At 43.2% G+C, this 18,271-nt stretch overlaps 1 protein-coding gene across 3 annotated transcripts in view; it reads right to left on the reverse strand.

Moving 5' to 3' along the window:
- Positions 1–15,004: 15,004 nt before the first annotated feature.
- Positions 15,005–18,271, reverse strand: part of EML4 (EMAP like 4) — a 96,844-nt gene continuing 93,577 nt past the window's right edge. For all 3 annotated transcript variants that reach the window (XM_082217396.1, XM_082217395.1, XM_082217394.1), the window contains one exon: positions 15,005–17,936. In XM_082217396.1, coding sequence (XP_082073522.1) covers positions 17,466–17,936 — 471 coding nt within the window. In that variant the 3' untranslated portion in view covers positions 15,005–17,465. The remainder of the gene's footprint in view (positions 17,937–18,271) is intronic.

Consider the following 18,271-nt stretch of genomic DNA (forward strand, 5'->3'; position numbering starts at 1 on the left):
GGCCCAAAGATGGAAACAGGAGGAATTACCGACCCTGGAAGAATGGAGAATGAAAATGATGGACTATGCAGAACTGGACAAATTTACTGGGAAGATTAGATATCAACGAGACCATAAATTCATCGAGGACTGGGGAAAATTTGTAGAATATCTGAAAAATATATGTGATGAACAAACAACGTTCGTGGGATTTCAAGAAGCTCTGTGAAAGGTTGAGGAGTATTGTAAAAAAGAAAGTAAGATTAGGAAGGCATATAAAAAGGCAGTATTAAATTTAGGAAATGCGTAACTAAAATTTAATTACGGATGATTGGCAGATAAGCTGAAGGAAGCCCATAATATATAATTTGTGATAAACCTTTGATATGGTATTATATGTAAATTAATAAAAACTTTTACAAAAAAAATGAAAATGAAAATTGAGGTGCAGATGGTGCTGATCACTCGGTCTCTGTCAGGCCAAACTGCTTTCAAGTGCTGGTTTTAAATGTTTTTTGATGCAAGAGAGAGGCATTATGGGTTTCTGTGTCTGATGCGGTTCCTCTCCCCCCGAAGGAGCAAGTTTGCAGTGTGAGGATGCTTCTGGATCCAGCTGTGTCATTGGAGGCTCCTGGGAGTCAGGGATCATTCTCCGTACTATTATTATTTGAGGCACTAAGCCCTCTACCCACTCGAGAGCGGAATATGCACATGCAACAACTCACCAAACAATGAAATACTGTCCTGGCACAGTAATGTGTTCTGGATTTAGAGCACATTCTTCCGAGCTAATGATACATTTCTCTTCTCTTTATACATTTGAATTCCAACTATTTTGGTTGAATTATGGTCTTCATTTGGCAATGTGCTTTTGCAGATGAGCGATTCCCAGGCCTTGCATTAAAAGCTTTTAATCATTTTGCATGTTGGCAACAAGAGTGAGCTCCGGGGCTGTCCAGGGGCTTGGAGTATATTCAGCGTAACATAATCATGTTCAAATGAGAGACTCCTTCCACAATCTGTTAAGGAGCAACTGGCCAAACAAAAACACTTTCATCTGACAGGGTTTCCTTCATTCCTATCTCAATTTCCCATTAAGCATTAATTCTAATGCCTCTTTTTGTAGCTATTATATTAACCTATCACAATAACGTATTATTCTTGCACCAGCTTGATAGCGGTATGAATAAATGATAGCAGCTTTGGAATTACCAAGCTGATGGGCAACTTTGAATAGCTATAATGAAATATTTACTCCTATTGGCAGTAAAATAAAGCCAGAACGCTTCAAAACTAAACAAAAACCAAGAAAGTGGAACCTCCTTGGAAGTGGAATGATAAGTGTATGAAGCAAAACGCTCCAATTTTATGGATGTTGAAACTACAATTATTAAATTATCACCCTTCATTCTTCTTTTTGAACGTGTTAGTTACTTGTTACAAAAAAGATCTCCAAAAATGTGCAAAAGAACTCGATCCTGCAGGATGGCCACCAAGGATTGGAGAAAAAGACTGTCCATGCCTAATAGCCATGATGACTGTGCTCTGCCTCCACAGTCATAGAATCATAGATTTGGAAGGAACCCCAAAGGTCATCTATTCCAACCCCCTGCAATGCAGGAATCTCAGCTAAAGCATCCATGACAGATGGCCATGTTGGGATACTGTCAGGGAGATAAAGTCCATCATGGCCCCAAGCCGGCTGCCGGACGATCCATCGATCTCCCGTAGGCACGCAGTATCAGCAATTAGCGACATGAGTTTCTAGAAAATATCTTGCCACATTCTAGAGCTCATGCACACTCTATCAGCAGATAGTCACAGCAAAAGTCGCACTCAGGAGAGCATTATTTACAAGTTTTAATAAGCGTTGATCAGAACAAAGAAAGACATGACTGCCTGTGTCAGTGTCTCCAGCACAGAGAGAAAACGAAAGCAATAGAAACATAAACATCCTGTGAACAGGACATGCGCAGACTCTCTGACTCACAAAGCCTGCTCCCTTTTCAGGTGGAACGGAAATATCCTAACAGGCCATGCAACCTCTGCTTAAAAGTCTCCAAGGAGGGAGAGTTCACCACCTCTCGTGGGAGTCTGTTCCACTGCTGAACAGCTCTGACTGTCAGAAAGCTTTTCCGAATGTTTAGTCAGAATCTCCTTTTTTGTAACTTGAAGCCATTGGTTCGAGTCCTACCCTCCAGAGCAGGGGAAAACAAGCACGCTCCCTCTTCAGTATACCTGAAAGAGCACCCCCCCCATTGTTCTGCCTGGACACTGAGGTCCAGCGCTGAGGGCCTTCTGGCAGTTCCCTCACTGCGAGAAGCCAAGTTACAGGGAACCAGGCAGAGGGCCTTCTCGGTAGTGGCACCCGCCCTGTGGAACATCCTCCCACCAGACTTTTAGAAGACATCTGAAGGCAGCCCTGTTTAGGGAAGCTTTTAATGTTTAATGCATTACTGTATTTTAATATTTTGCTGAAAGCCGCCCAGAGTGGCTGGGGAATAAATTATTATTATTATTATTATTATTATTATTATTATTATTATTATTATTATTCCATGTGACAGCCCTTAAGGATATTTGAAGATGGCTATCATATCTCCTCTCAGACACAGGCACCAATGCTTCTGAATATCCGTTGCTGGAAACCAGAAAAAGGGGGAGGGCTCTCTTTCTCAGATCCATCTTACTGGTTTCCTACAGACTTCTGGATGCAGGACTAGATGGGTCACTGGCCTGATCCAGCAGCCTCTTATGTTCATAGATGTAAAAGGAGAGACATAAGTAAAAAAAATTATAATGTAAACACATTTAGACAAAAAAACCACAAGCAATTCATTAAAAAAAAATCACAAGGAGCGGCAGAAAAGCTTCACCAGGAAGCAATTAACAGCAAACATTGTAGTCCATCAAAGCCTGGAAAGTGGGACTATCAGTTTTTATCTGGCATTGAGAAGTTGTCAGCAATGGCATTTGGCAGATCTCATTGGGGAGAGTGCTCCACAAATGGGGAGCCACAAGTGAACAGAAAATGGCTTAATAGTACAGTGGTGCCTCACAAGACGAAAAGAATCCGTTCTGTGATTCTCTTCGTCTAGCGGTTTTTTCGTCTTGCGAAGCAAGCCCATTGACGGATTAGCGGATTAGCGCTATTAGCGCTATTAGAGGCTTTTAGCGGCTTATCGGATCAGCTGATAAGCGGCTTAGCGGCTTAGAAAAGGGGGGGGAGGAAAAAACCCTGCAGGAACTCGCAAGACATTTTCGTCTTGCGAAACAAGCCCATAGGAGATTCGTTTTGCGAAGCACCTTCAAAACGGAAAACTCTTTCGTCTAGCGAGTTTTCCGTCTTGCGAGGCATTCATCTTGCGGGGCACCACTGTATCAAGTAGACCAGCTACTTCACCTTTTCATTTCAACACACACACAGATCTGTGCCCCTGTTTATCTGTAAAGACCTTAGCAGCCTTGAGAAATGATACTTTAAAACAGGTAAGAATTGCACGGCACTTTGAACACAGAAAAAGAATGACAGACTCAATGATTGAGCAAGACAAATTGACAAAAGCAAATACCATCTTCGGCTCAAGCAACAATCGCTCCGGGCTTTGGGGAAATAAATCTGCCTCGGGCCTAGCAGTTTTAGGCAGTGTCGCGCTTACTGTGCAATGCTGTTTTAGCTGCGTAGTTTTTTAATGATGTAGCTACTGTATTTTTATTATGCTGTGCATATAAACACAAAATCATCACCATCATCAATTCTGAGCCTCATATTCAAGGACTCTTTTGCAAGCGCAATTCCGAGGCTCTGAATCCAGTCACTGTTTTGCAAATTCACTTCGCTGAAAAGAGGGCTGTAACTCTTAGCTTACAGCAGGGCTCCATCTAGTGCTTAGTTCTTTTTGGAATTAAGGTTTAGCACCCTGATGTGTATTATTATTATTATTATTATTATTATTATTATTATTATTATTATTTAAAAAAGCCTATTCTTGAAGCTATTACCTACCTTACATTTGCAGTGAGGCTCCAATTGCAAAATGGTCCGCTTAATATGCAATCATAGCTTCTAGGTCATGGCACAGTGATGGCACTGTTTTATGTGACACAGTGGAAAGGAGAAAATCATTGTAATGACGTAGACAAAGGGCCTTTTCTGAAAGTATATAGGTTTAAATCTGGGCATTAAAAAATGCATTATACTTGTACACTATGGGTTTCCCTTCCCAAGAGAGTCAAAGAAGCTATCGTTTCCTGCTTGGCAGGGGGTTGGACTCGATGGCCCTTGTGGTCTCTTCCAACTCTATGATTCTATGATTCTATGATTCTATGATTCAGAAGCAAGAAGGCTTCCTCTTGATGTCCTCTGGAACATGGAACCCTTGTCCAAATGAGAACAAAAAAGAACGCAAGCGAAAGTAATGCAAGCAGACAGAAAGTCATGTCATAAAAAGAATTTGAGGAGTGTAAAAACTCTCTGAAGTATGTTGGGATCAGCAACAGTGATTGGGGCAACCAAGGGCAACCAGGAAGCTGTATCGTAGCTGAGATTTGAACCTGGAACCTGCCATTCCAAATCCAGCAATCTGAACACTGCTCCATGCCAGTGTAAGCAGATTATTCATATCCTTATGTTAGGAGCCCAAAGACCTGTCCAACACTCAGAAATCTGGAAACAACAATATTGTCACTTTTAAAATTAAGCTTGATGAATGTGTGAGGAGATATTTTACTTATTATTATTGCTACATTCATATCCTCCCCATTCCTCCAAGTATCTAAAGGTGGCACATACAGTTCTCCTTCTCTCTAGTTTTACCCTCACCACAACCCTGTGAGGTAAATTAGGCTGAGGGAGAGTGGCTCCACTGAGCTTCCTGAGTGAGTCTGGATTTGAACCCTGGTCTCCAAGTCCTAGCCTAGTACTACTCTAACAACTACACCACACTGTCTCTATTGTAAATATTAAATTAATGTCCCATGGTTTATGGTGCAATTCTACATGTCTGTGCAGACATGAGTGTATAGGATTGCAGCCTTAGCTCACAGAACTGATGTCCCCATTTCTTTCTCCCTTTTAGAAAACTCAGAGATATTTTTTGAAGGCATTTCAAGTGGTGATAGATGCTGTCTATCTTGTTCTTTGCCTCAGGGATCTTTGAGCAATGTAGGGCCTTGATTTTCAAGGATTCTACACCATGCAAGGACCCAACCATTGGAGCCAACTCCTAGGAGCTGAGGTCCCTTTGCCCCCCCCAAAAAAAATTTATTTGAAGAGGCTGAGCCACCCCAAAGTTGATGGGCATTGCCATTCAAATGGTGTGTGTGTGTGGCACTGTGCTCAATTATGTAGGGTGGGGGGCTTACCCCCCATATTTTATTCAAGTTGGCACTCCTGGACCCAAAACATTGAGAATATGCTCCCTTGCTGCAGATAATTGCAGTGGTGATGGTGGGGTGTCAGGGAAGTAGAGCCTGTCGTTTGTGGGAAAATCAAAAGAAATGTCTGAAGAGGTAAAAAGGTAAAGGACCCAGTCAAATTTGACTATGGGGTATGGTGCTCATCTCCACTTTCAGGCCGAGGAAGCCAACATTTGTCCACAGACAGCTTTCTGGATCATGTGGCCAGCATGACTAAACTGCTTCTGGTGCAACTGAACACTGTGATGGAAACCAGAGCACACGGAAATGCTGTTTACCTTCCCATCACAGTTGTACCTATTTATCCACTTGTGCTGGTGTGCTTTTGAACTGCTAGGATGACAGCAGCTGGACAGAGCAATGGGAGCTCATTCCATCTTGCAGATTTGAACTGCTGACCTTACGATCAGCAAGCCCAAGGAGCTCGGTGGTTTAGAAACCACACCGCCCCCTGTGTCCAGGTGCCTGAAGAGGACTCCATTTTGTCATCATGTCCTTTTCTGTGCAAGCAACCATTTTCTGGGGTGCTTTCAGAGAGCCACTGTTTTCAGGTGGGATCCACATACCAGCAAATTCAAGTTGCACAATTATAGATGATCAGGTGGTCTCATGCAACAAACTTGTTTCCCCAAAAGGTCAGACTTCCCTGCCAAATAAGGAAAGTGAGGTGGGAACAAACAGTGGTACCTCAGGTTACAGACGCTTCAGGTTACAGACTCCGCTAACCCAGAAATAGTACCTCGGGTTAAGAACTTTGCTTCAGGATGAGAACAGAAATCGTGCGGCGACGGTGGCGCGGCGGCAGCGGGAGGCCCCGTTAGCTAAAGTGGTACCTCAGGTTAAGAACAGTTTCAGCTTAAGAATGGACCTCTGGAACAAATTAAGTTCTTAACCCAAGGTACCACTGTACTGGAAAACCTGGGACAACACTTGCTCTAACCTCCCCACAAGCAAATAAGAAATACTCCTTACATATAGCCAACACCATCTAACCTTCCAGCAAATGAATCAGGATGAATGCTCAATAAACAGGCTGTCTGGAAGCAGCCCATCAGTTCCACAGCCATTTCACTAAAATTTGCATCAGTTATTCTTCTGCATTTTAAGGGAGTATATTTTACTAGGTGGTGGGGGGGGAGTGGAGAGAGGTAAGAAAAGGGGATTTATCAATGACTTGTGAAAAAAGTGCTTTGGACCCCAGTGAGGCTCATGCAGAAATGCTGTGCTATTTCATGAAAGCTGCTCTTGGTTCTTGCATTTGGAATATTTAGACTTCCAGGCAACACTCAGCTGCAAAGTATTTTGGCTTTTGGCAGGGTATACTCTTGTTCCAAACGCACATGTGAAATGCATTCCAGGGTAATCTTTGAGAGAAGTGGGCCAGATGGTAGCAGTCAGAAGTGACCCAATTCTTTTTTAAGCCTGCGCCTTTCAAATGAGGTACCCTGGGAAGGCTTGAGCTCTCTGCTCTGCCTTTCACACACAAATGCACACCACTTTAAGGCTGGTAAACAGCTGGTTTCCTGCCTTTTTTTAAGGTCACAGTAAAGGAAGAGAAAACACACACAAGATCAGAATGAAACCAACCACCAGGCCCTGTGGCCTTTGAGCTTTGAAAGGTCTCCCAAATAACAGCTGGACACGAACGCCAGCAAGCAATCTCCAGACCGTTTGCAATTCACTTCCTGAAAGAGAAGGATCAAGGGGGCAGCTGTCAATCCTCCAGCAGTGCTGAGGAAAATAAATACTTTCATAGGGCTTTATTGAAAAAGGAAGCCCCCCCTTTTTTAATGAAAAAGCCATGATGACTATCAGCTTGAGCTGCCATAAAAGTGTTGGATGGGGGAATTCTCTGAAGGGGAAACTGTGCTTCAAATGTGCCACACTTCCCTGCCTGTCTCTTCTGCCACTGCTGGAGCAACAGCCAGGTAAGGAGGAGTGAGGAGGTCTTTTCCAGTTTGGGTTGCAATCTGAGCTAGACGAGACCTCTGGAACTGTAATGCTCTCCTATTCCAAGCGGAGGAAAACTGAGTGACATCCCTATGCATAACCCAACCAGTTAGTCATGACTAGGGATGGTGGGAAAATCCAGTTCAGTATGCATTTAAAGCGGAATTCATTAAAAATCACATTTTCTAAAACAGTACGATAACGAAAACACAGCTGTTGTTTGAAATTTGCACTTCTTCGAATTTTGCGATGCAGTTCGCCAACCAATGTTTACAAAAAAAAAAGGATCTCCCCAAATAAGCACATCCATTCAGCTTCCACATGTTGAAGTTGTTGGGCACTAGCATTCAAGAGCCATAAGCAAGTGGAGGAAATCTGCTGCTGAGCATTAAAGAATCATAGAGGGCTGTGAGGATTTCAGCTGTTGAAGCTGGAGAGGGTGCACAGATAAGCTTGGGTGATGTCCTGCTGAGCATGTGGGATCTTTGCCTTGAGAAGCCGCATTAGTGCTATTGTGTGTTCTGAATGGAGGGATGAGGATACACACACACACACACACACACACACACATGCACACACCTTCCAGTAGCACCTTAGAGACCAACTAAGTTTGTCCAATAACAAACTTAGTTGGTCTCTAAGGTGCTACTGGAAGAATTTTTTTGGTTTCTACTACGGCAGACCAACACAGCTATCTACCTGTAACTATATATATGTGTGTGTATGTGTGTTATTCTAACATAATGACCATTACTAACAACCCAGAGTTGCAGTAACAGGGTATTGCATACCCTGTATACAAAGTGAGCAAACCATAAATAACTAGTAAGAGGGGGAAATGGTAACAGGCCAATACAATTCAGGACACCCATATATCCCAACCTGTCATGGATGGTGAATGCTGGCCATCTAAGTCCGAAGCCTAAGAAATAAAATCCCTCCAGATGTGTTCTAGATCTCCCATCCCTCTGGAGGCATGAGACTGAGGTGTTATTTTTTTTCCTACGGTAGTCAAAGTCCATAAATTCTTATGCCGTAAATATAGATCCACTCTGCCCCCCAGTTTTTCAGTGCTGGGCTACTGAAATCCTAGATGTGGGAAATTAGATTCATAGTGTGTTCAAAGCCAAATTTATCACATTTGCACTTTACGGCACAATTATGAGAACAGCAGGAGTAAAAGACCCCAGGTCTCAAATCCTAAGCCTGGAATCTTTCTGCTTAAATTTGCTGACAAGTGATGAATTAAAGGGAAGGGGGGAAGAGGACGCACACATGATGAAGGAAATGCAATGTTCTCTGAACTTTTTACTGCAAGCAAATTTTTGGAATGTAACTGCAGAGAACAAAACTGCAAGATAAGCTTTATCTGATGAGCTCAGAACATCTTTGTTCTTTGAAATGGCCTGCCTAAATTCCTTATATGTGGCAGAACAACACACAAGTATAAAAATAAATGTAAAAATGCCTGCTTCCTCAGAGGAACTTGCTTAAGCAGGACACACTGCTAGTTTCTTGTCTGCTCCTCTCAGTAATAAATTGCTTCAGCTGTTTTGCAACCCCAAAATAGTTACTGAAGATTGGTTTTCCTCTACAGAACCAGAAAACGGATCCTTCAAAATTTGCACTTATCTGAATGTTGCGATGCACTTATCTGAACATTTCAATACAGTTCTCCAACAAATGCAGTGTGTCCTCTTCCAGCTCACAGAGAGCAACAGGGATGGCAGAGTTCACATGTTCAAGCCCAGAACTTGTGTTGCCCTTACTTGCAAGTGTAATGCCTGAATACGGCTAAACTTGCTGGATTTAACTGCAGCTTGCCTTTGACCTTATTCAAAAGAACAGTTGCTGCCTTTAGTATTATTGTTCCCCGATTAATGATTGGGGGCTGGCATTTCTTTCACTCCTTTAAATCAAGATCCATCCTCTTCCCGCCTCTCTGTCCATGACTTGGTAAAGCCAAAGGAGAAGGCTGATGAAATCTGAATTCACAAATACTGCCAGTGAGCAGACTCTGAAGAGACCATTTTGTTATGTTCTTCATATGGAATCAATATGGCAAATGGTAGCTCTCCCAAACATCCTCTCTTCGGGTGGGGAATTATAGGCCTCCAGCGCCAGGCAAGTCGTAGGCGCAGCGAACAACAAATCAATGCGGAGTTATGAAACGCCAATGCCGAGTCGATCAAAAAACCTGCAGCAATCGCACTGAGCATCTGATTTTCATTCTCACTCTTTATTATATGTAGTAAAATATGAATTTCAGGACAAGACCTGGCATGGAAAATCTGTAATGAAAACATGTGCATATAAAGTATGGGTAGTAGAGCATAGTCCAAGCTTGTCTCCTGCTCAGAATTGTGCAAAATTGCAGAACAATAAAGGGGAAAAAACCCTATCTTCATAATAGGACTATAGGTTATGAGGCATTGCAGAGAGGAATTCTCTCTACAAGCTTTCTATAGCCAGATACAAAATAAATAAATATGTACAGTGGTACCTCGGGTTAAGTACTTAATTCGTTCCGGAGGTCCATTCTTAACGTGAAACTGTTCTTAACCTGAAGCACTTTAGCTAATGGGGCCTCCTGCCGGAGCACGATTTGTGTTCTCATCCTGAAGCAAAGTTCATAACCCAAGGTACTATTTCTGGGTTAGCGGAGTCTGTAACCTGAAGTGTATGCAACCTGAAGCGTATGTAACCCAAGGTACCACTGTATCTAGCTATGGTCTATATTATTGTGTGCAAGCCATCTACTACCAATTCTGCTTTTAGGGGGAAGAGTTATGGAGGAGCAAATTTAAGTGTTCCTGGATGGCTCTGGATTATCCAGATCCATGCCTTTCTGTGTTTAGCCCAGGTTTGACCTTAGGAGTTTTGGAGCACAGGGCTGTCAGCATGCTGACATGCAGCGCATACTTCCCCATACCATCTGAATCAGGATAGGCTGTACAAGCCCTGGAATAGCACCTTTATGCAGTGGATAAGAGCCAATAAGCGGAGTTTAAACTCAGGGAAGACAGACACCTTTTGTGGGTGGTGGTGGTGCTGGGGTTCTTGTGCCCAGAAGATCTGCTAGCTGCCATGTTCTGGATGTTGCCTTTGAAGAAGGCAAAACCCTCTTTCCCTTGTGCTTGAGTCCTGCTAAGAGTTAAAAGCAGGCCTGTAAGTTATCAAGCTCTCCAGGCTTTCCCAATCTCTCTGGAGCAGCTTCTTTCTGAACTGATGGAATATTCTAAGTGCAGGGAGCCCACCCTGTACTGCTGCTTACAGAGCACATCTTGCTGTAGGAAGAGAAGGGAGAGGGCATTTGACATATTTTACGTTGGTGAAATACTAACGGTTGGGTATCAGCTGTGTGTGAACCCCACATTACAAGGTGGACTGAAGCAATTCAGGGAAGGTTGTGTTGTTCTCGAGTCAGATCACACCACCAACAAGTCTTCTCCAGGCACACCAGGGACTCCAGGAGGTTGAGGGCAGCTACATGGCCTTTAGCCCTCACATCTCAGCACCAGAGTCCACTACTGATATAGTTGGAAAACAAAAGATTATTTCATTTGGTCCATGCACGAGCCTCGGAAAGGACAGTGAACAAGTTACCTCTTCTAAGTGCCGAGAACAGTGGTGCTTAGAGGAACCACAAAATGACCACCCCCTGTTTCTTCCCACTTCCTGAAATATGCAGGAAACACATACCTAATGGCCAAGTTAACCTACCAACCACTCTGCTTCCAGACTAGATTTATTGCAATGTGGGGCTGCCCTTGAAGAGGACTCAACTTCAACTGGTCCAAAATGAGCTGGCCAGATTACTGGCTGGGAAGAGCTGCATCACTTGCCAGTTTGTTTCTGTGCCCTATTCAAGGTGCTCGTGTTTGTGTTTAAAGTTCTAAAGGACTCAGGCCCCAAATACCTCAGCAACTGTGACTCCTTGCCTACAGCCCCCCACACCTGTTAAGATTGACAGAGGAAAGCTCCACCATCTTCAGACGTTTGCAGGATCTGTGTGTGAGGGCAGCCCAGGAAAGAGCATACTCTGAGGCAGCTCCTAAGTGTCCCTCTCCATAGAGGTGTGTCTGCCATCTTCATTATGTAGCTTTCATCAGATGCTGAAAACAAACTTTAGTTTCCCTGGCACTTTATCCAAGATATATATTTTAGGACCCACTCTATTCTCAATTGTTGTACGTTTTAAATATTGTATTGCTAAAAAAATTTTAAACCTGCCCTGGGATCTCATGATGAAGGACAGCTAATACTACTGTTACTAGTAGTAATATTTCTGGATTCATGAAGTGCTATTGCAGCAGCACCTCCACATTCATGCGTTATTCAAGAGGTGTTGTTTCCCCACAGAAGTCAAATTATATGGGACTCAGCTTGTATGTTATGCCACTTCACAAACGTTGTGTCCACATGGCTCACTTTGTTTTTGGAGTTTTTCTGACCCATAAAATGATAGAAGACAAGGGATATATGTGGGAAATCTGAAGGTAATTCCTAGGGCACCATGCTGTCTACAGACAGACTTCTCCTGAGACCACTAACATTATTAGTCATTGATGAAAAACTTGGCAGTATTCTCCTTTTTTTGCACTTAGTGAGAGAATAACAGACAGAAATAGCAAATTTTCTGAAAATTTCATTTTCTTTAGAAATTGGCATATTGAGAGTATTTAAAATACTGCTGCTGGAAACCAGGAAGAGAGTCTGCAGAAGCCGCAAAGCTGATCTTGTTCCAAACTTATCTCAGCAAGTGTTCTCGCTGCAGCCGACAGAGACTCCAAAATGGAGAGTGCGTGTACTGGAAATGGAGTTCTCCAACCAAGTGGAATGAAAAGCACTTCATGTTCCTTTGTTGCCGCACTATGTAAATAAAACCCAACTGTTCTTTGTTTACAGTTTCAGAGAACTGAAGTCTGAAAGCTGAGCACTAACCAAGATCAAGTTGCTTCTCCCTTTGCAACATCTCAAACACACCCACCCACTACTTTTCTTCTGGCAGTTAGGCAAAAATTCCAGTCAGGGCCGGGGTGAGACAAGGCGCCACCTGAGGCGAGAGGCACAGCTGCCCTTCCTTGCTCTCTCTCACATCCCTTTTTACGTTTTGCTTCTGCTGCTGATGTGGCAAAAACATGCCTCCCCTTCCTCTCTGGCCTTGCTCTGAGAAAAAGAGAGTCCATCCTCAGAGAGAGGAATTCTGGGGGAAGTGGCCGGGGAGAGTGCCTGGATCACCCGCAATTTTCCAAGGTGGCTAGACACTCGCTTTTCCAACTGCTTAATCATTTTTAAAGGCCCCCTTCCCTACCCTAGAGAGAAAATGGAGGCGTGCTAAGGCAGCAGCGGGACGCAGGTGGTGCTGTGGGTTAAACCACAGAGCCTAGGACTTGCCGATCAGAAGGTTGGCGGTTCGAATCCCCGTGACGGGATGAGCTCCCGTTGCTCGGTCCCTGCTCCTGCCAACCTAGCAGTTCGAAAGCACGTCAAAGTAGATAAATAGGTACCGCTCCGGCGGGAAGGTAAACGGCGTTTCCGTGTGCTGCTCTGGTTCGCCAGATGCGGCTTAGTCATGCTGGCCACATGACCCGGAAGCTGTCTGCGGACAAACACCTTCTCCCTTGGCCTATAAAGCGAGATGAGCGCGCAACCCCAGAGTCGGTCACGACTGGACCTAAAGGTCAGGGGTCCCCTTTACCCCCTTAAGGCAGCAGCAAAACGTTAGGAGCAAGGGGAGACAGGTGGTGGCAGACGAGATATCTGACTGGGGTCCCAGGAAACAATAACTGCCCCCCACACACTGCCTGATGCAATTATTTTGCCAAATGGCTCAGCTGGTCCTGTCTTTAGTTCAGGCATAGGCAAACTTGGCCCTCCAGATGTTTTGGGACTACAACTCCCATCATCCCTAGCTAACAGGACCAGTGGTTAGGGATGATGGGAACTGTAGTCTCAAAAACATATGGAGGGCCGAGTTTGCCTATGCCTGCTCTAGTTCATGCCTTGATAATCTCCCACCTTGAGCAACACAAACTTCTCTTTCATCTACTGCCTCACCTTTATGGGTCTCTGCTGTCATAATTACGTTAGAGCAACAGGTGGTGAAACACATTCTTTCTTAAACCCCAAAACTCATTTCCTGTCTGTTCCTAAATGCAGCTCTCTTCTTGCCCCCCTCCCCACTTTTCCACTCTTCTATTGCAACAGAACTTAGTAAAACCTAAACAATTGAAGGCTATTGCCCGGTCCATTCTAGAGACATATGAATGGCATTCTGCAGTGTTTGTGCGAACGAACACAGTTGAGTGGAAGGAGAACATCAGCACCAAGGGAGGATGAAGCTTAGCAATGAACTTGGCCAGAGGACCAAAGAGAGTACCTGAGATAAAGGACCCCGGGAACCCCTTATCTGTGAGCAAATGCTTGCCTTTCCCCCATATAAAAAGTAGATTGGATCATGGAAAGTGCTTATTCTTCAGAATGCCATAATCCATTCTGCAGCTTCCCCATTCTTTAATGATTAAAGCCCAAGCAAAACATCTGTCACAAATAAAAGACTGAAACAATGAAGTCTCCTCAATCTCGCTTGGAATGTGAACGAGCAAACATCAAGCAATTAAATTCTGTTTCCCATCCAGCTGTTAACTCCTCCGATGCCAAGAAGCCTTTGTTTTCAAAGCACTTTGTTGTAAAAAAAAAAAAAAAAGCAGATGCAATCATATCTTTAGGTACATTAAGTTATAATCGCAAGGAATGGGGCTTCCATGTTCAAGAGCCTGTAAACATCCCCTCACCAAAATGCTGAGGACAAATGCCAAGAAGTGGCCATTTCCAGATGAATCTGAAATTCCACAAGCATCTGGCGGAACTACATGGACCTTGGGTCTACCCAACACAACTAAATCACCACTGAAAGACCAGGCTGGTTGTGGCCCATGGGAACTGGAGTCCAAAAGCACCTTTGGGTGAGATGGGTACACAAAATCCCCCATCCCTGCTCTAAAGCAAATGCAGTAGGAATGCTATCTAGTTCTAAAAGCTCATGTCATACTAATTTTAGTGAAACTGGGCTCCATAGGGCAACAATTCTGAACAAGCCAATTAGATAAATCACTAATATATTGCCCCAAATGTTTTATTTGAATCGAGTTGTGTGTTTTTTAACAAAACCACACCAAATGAGGTGAAAACTATGCACAATAATGTCTTCTTTTTAAAAAGTTGTCTTAAGATGTAACCTTATACGGTTGCTCTGAAAAAGGGCTTTACATGCAAAATTTATCGGGCACATCCCAGTCAATTGTTTCCTAGTCCTTTTTTTTGACATTCCTTCTGGCTTGCTCCAGAGTTAAAAGCTGGTTGCTTGGGCGAAGCTATCTGAAAAATGCCTCTCCACATACAGCAATCTATACAGAGCAGTGATTCCATACCACTAACATTCACTTTGGCCATTCCAAAGAAGAGTCTGTGGAAGACTTGCACTTCTTCTCCTGATCCCTGTGAATTAGTATGGGGATAAAAGGATGAATGCTCTCTCTGTGCAATGGTTGCACAGCTAGACCACCTAAACTGGAACCAATAATTCAGGTGAGCAGAAGATGGGTACTTAAAAACACCTGCAAGGTGCAGCCCCAAAGAGAAAAAAAGTACCATATTATTTTGATTCTTTTATTATTTTTTAAATCTTCAATTTTTTTTCTGCCATGAGACAGGAATGCATGATAGAAATGGCTCAAACATCTTCACATGACACTCTTTAAATCATATTTCATTCACAATTTCCCCCTAGAACATCTACAGTTAACATAATCCCACCCATTTCCATCCATTATCACAGATTAAATTATCCATTAAACAGTAGTTGCCAGCAATCGAAAGCTGTAAGGCTTTTTTTTTTTTGCATAATAGAAAAACAACAACCCTCCTTTAGACTACAGAATGAGAAAAAAAAATCACGTTAACTCTCTCATTTTACATGGCAACCCCCAGGTAATAGATATTTTCAAAATGAAATGCATTGTTTCATGGTATTCATCGAGGATGAAAAAGAGAGTTATGCGTCCAATAAGCTTTGAAAAAAACATTACTACATAGTACTTTTTCACCATAAGTGTATTCCTTTTAAAGGAATCCATTACACTAGGATGGGAAACCTGTGGCCTTTCACACACGGTTGAACTACAACTCCCATCATCCCTGGCTATTGGCCATGTTGGCTGGAGCTGATGGGAAAGTCCAATAACCAGCTGGAGCAGCCCAGGTTCTCCATCTGTGCCTTACACCTCGACACAATCATCTGCAATCGTCTGCCTTGCCCACTGACATTATTTGGCAAAGCAGCTAATCACACACAAGAGTTCTCCAACACCATTACTATTTAACAGCACAGTTTTAAAATAAACAGATAAATGGGTTGCTTGGAATCCACGCCTCTCTCCCGTTTGGAGAGAATTATTTTGAGGTTTTCCGGAATGGATGTAAACAAAGAGGAGATATATCTATCTATATATGTATATGCATACATACAAGTGTCCTTTGGGAGTTCATTTGAGTTCTCAATGTTACCAATGATGAATAGATACCTGATCTGTAGTAATTACTCCTGAGAAGATACTAGAAGGGAATGACAGTTCAGATGCACTTTGGAATGGCACAATCACGTAAACGCTTGCACACTTAAGACTTAACAAACTCATCCAAAGTTTCTAAAAACAATTCTAAAAACTAAACTCTAAGATATCAGCACAATAAAAAAGAAGATCCTATTAAATCAAAACATAAAACAACTAGGTTTTTTTTTCCAGAAAACTTTTTTTTTTTAAATGTAGGAAACTCTAGGTAATTAAGAAAAACTTAGCCGACAGGATTTTTTTGTGTATTCTTTTTTTAAAAATGGTACTTTTCCAAATGCATAATAAAATGCCATGCTATCCCATAACTGGCCAGGGTCCAGCCGTCTCAGAGCTGCAAGATTTACAGCAACTGGGCAAGAGGAATAAAACAAGCACAAAAAAACTGTAGCACGCAGAAGAGAAAAAATCCAAAAATATCCTACATAATCCATTAATGTGACATTTACATTAGAGCAATTAAAAAAGGAGGCTGTAAAAAACCCCATTTGAATTTTTCTGATTATGACGGTTATCCCTAGTTTTTGTAAGCAACTGATTTGTTATGTTAATCCCAAGCACCAGATTTCATAACTTAATGATATTCCTCTAACATTGAGCCTCTTCGCGAGAGAATGAGCTGTATCGTCTGAAGGCCAAGTTTAACTTGAGAATCTGAACTTGTGTCATCATGGAGTCAAGTCAGTTCACATCAAGGTCACAGTAGGTGTTCTTGAGTTTCAATATGTCTAGGCAAGTAGCTCCCTGGAAAAGACGTCCTACGGTGCCTGTCAATTAGAAAAACTACGTGAAGGTGGTTGTCTTAAAAGACCCAACTTAAAATCCATCGTCGGGGAAGGAGAAGTGTTCGTTAATATGAGTTGCCTTAGAGCTAGCTAGCAGCACCCACGTGGCTAGTAGGAATTAGTAGTGTTAGAAAATTGCATAGGTGTTAATAAAGAAGGCAGAGGGCATGATGCGCGATCGTGTTGTCCTCTTCGCTTCTTCCTCTCTTTTTAATATAAAAAAAGAAGGAAGAGCTCCCATAAAGAGCTTGCCGTTTCATTGGCTTTGCTGCACCCTGGTTGCATTATGCAGAAGGTATGACTTAGTCCTTCTGGTTGGTGTTAAAAAGTTCTTTCACAGGAGGCTTCCTCCGCCCCTTGGCATACAGCTGGAGCTAATTCCCTCTTCTCCTCTAGCCCTGGCCATTTGCACCATGCCTCTTTCCGACGGCAATTTCAGAATTACATTTAATCTATGTTTACATCCTACTATCCTGACCAGCTCTTGAACGGAACTGCCAAGACGGGTCCTTACAATAGTTCCATGCATTGAAAACAGAAGATCGGACTAAAGGTCGTCAACTGAAACCCAACAACTTGGGTTGCTCCTAGACTGGAGATGCTCCCCCTTCCCTTCTTGAACCCGACTCCCTTTTACAAAAGTATGCACACTGAGGGGATTTTCTTTTCTTCTAAAAAGACCATCTTGAACTTGCAGCTGTTAAGACAATGGAGAGGTTTCCTGCTGGTCTTCCGTAATAGTGGATTCGCTCTGCTCCTCGCTTGTTTCGTTGGATGGTTCTTCACCGTTTGGCTCTCCTGGATCCAGACTGCTCCCCTCACTATGCTCCTCGCTCTGCTCTTCATTGGCTTCCACAGTCTGCTCCAGATTACTCTCTGAGGACGTCGGGGAACTGTCTGTTGCATTTTCATTGGCTGCCATTCCGTCCAACGGCTGAGCGAGGGGAACGGGGGTACTCGGCTGCACAAAGCTTTCGCTGGCACTAGCGGGCACTTTGGCCGTGCCCATTTCTACCGTGATGTCGTTGTGTGGCAGAGTTACTTTCTCCACAAGTCTCCATTGGATGATACTCATGTCTTTGCCTCCAGTTGAAATCAAGTGGCTGTCGTTGTGAGTGAAGCTGACGTTAGTCACGTGGCTGCTGTGGGCGCTGTATTTATGACTTGGTGCCTGTTGAAACAAACCAGGGAATGACAGTCTGTGCTACTTGATGAGGATCAGGAGACTAATTGGAATAGCAGCTTCATGCCAGCATTTCAACACTGTGAATATACCAGGAACAAAAATATGCTTCTTACAAGGCCAATCTAAGAATCTCCCAATTTAGGAGGAAAGTAGGGGTGATTCAGGGGAGATTTTCATAGTCTTGAGTTGGACGGTGCTGTTAACAAGGCATCTCAAGCTGGACTCCCTAGATCCCTGAGTCACTCTGTGGACTTAGGTACCCCCAAAATGCTGCATTTTAAAAAAATGCAAAGTAAGGCCGACAAAGTTAATACTCTGAG

This window comes from Podarcis vaucheri, assembly GCF_965113315.1.
Source record: "Podarcis vaucheri genome assembly, chromosome: 3".
NCBI lineage: Eukaryota > Metazoa > Chordata > Lepidosauria > Squamata > Lacertidae > Podarcis > Podarcis vaucheri.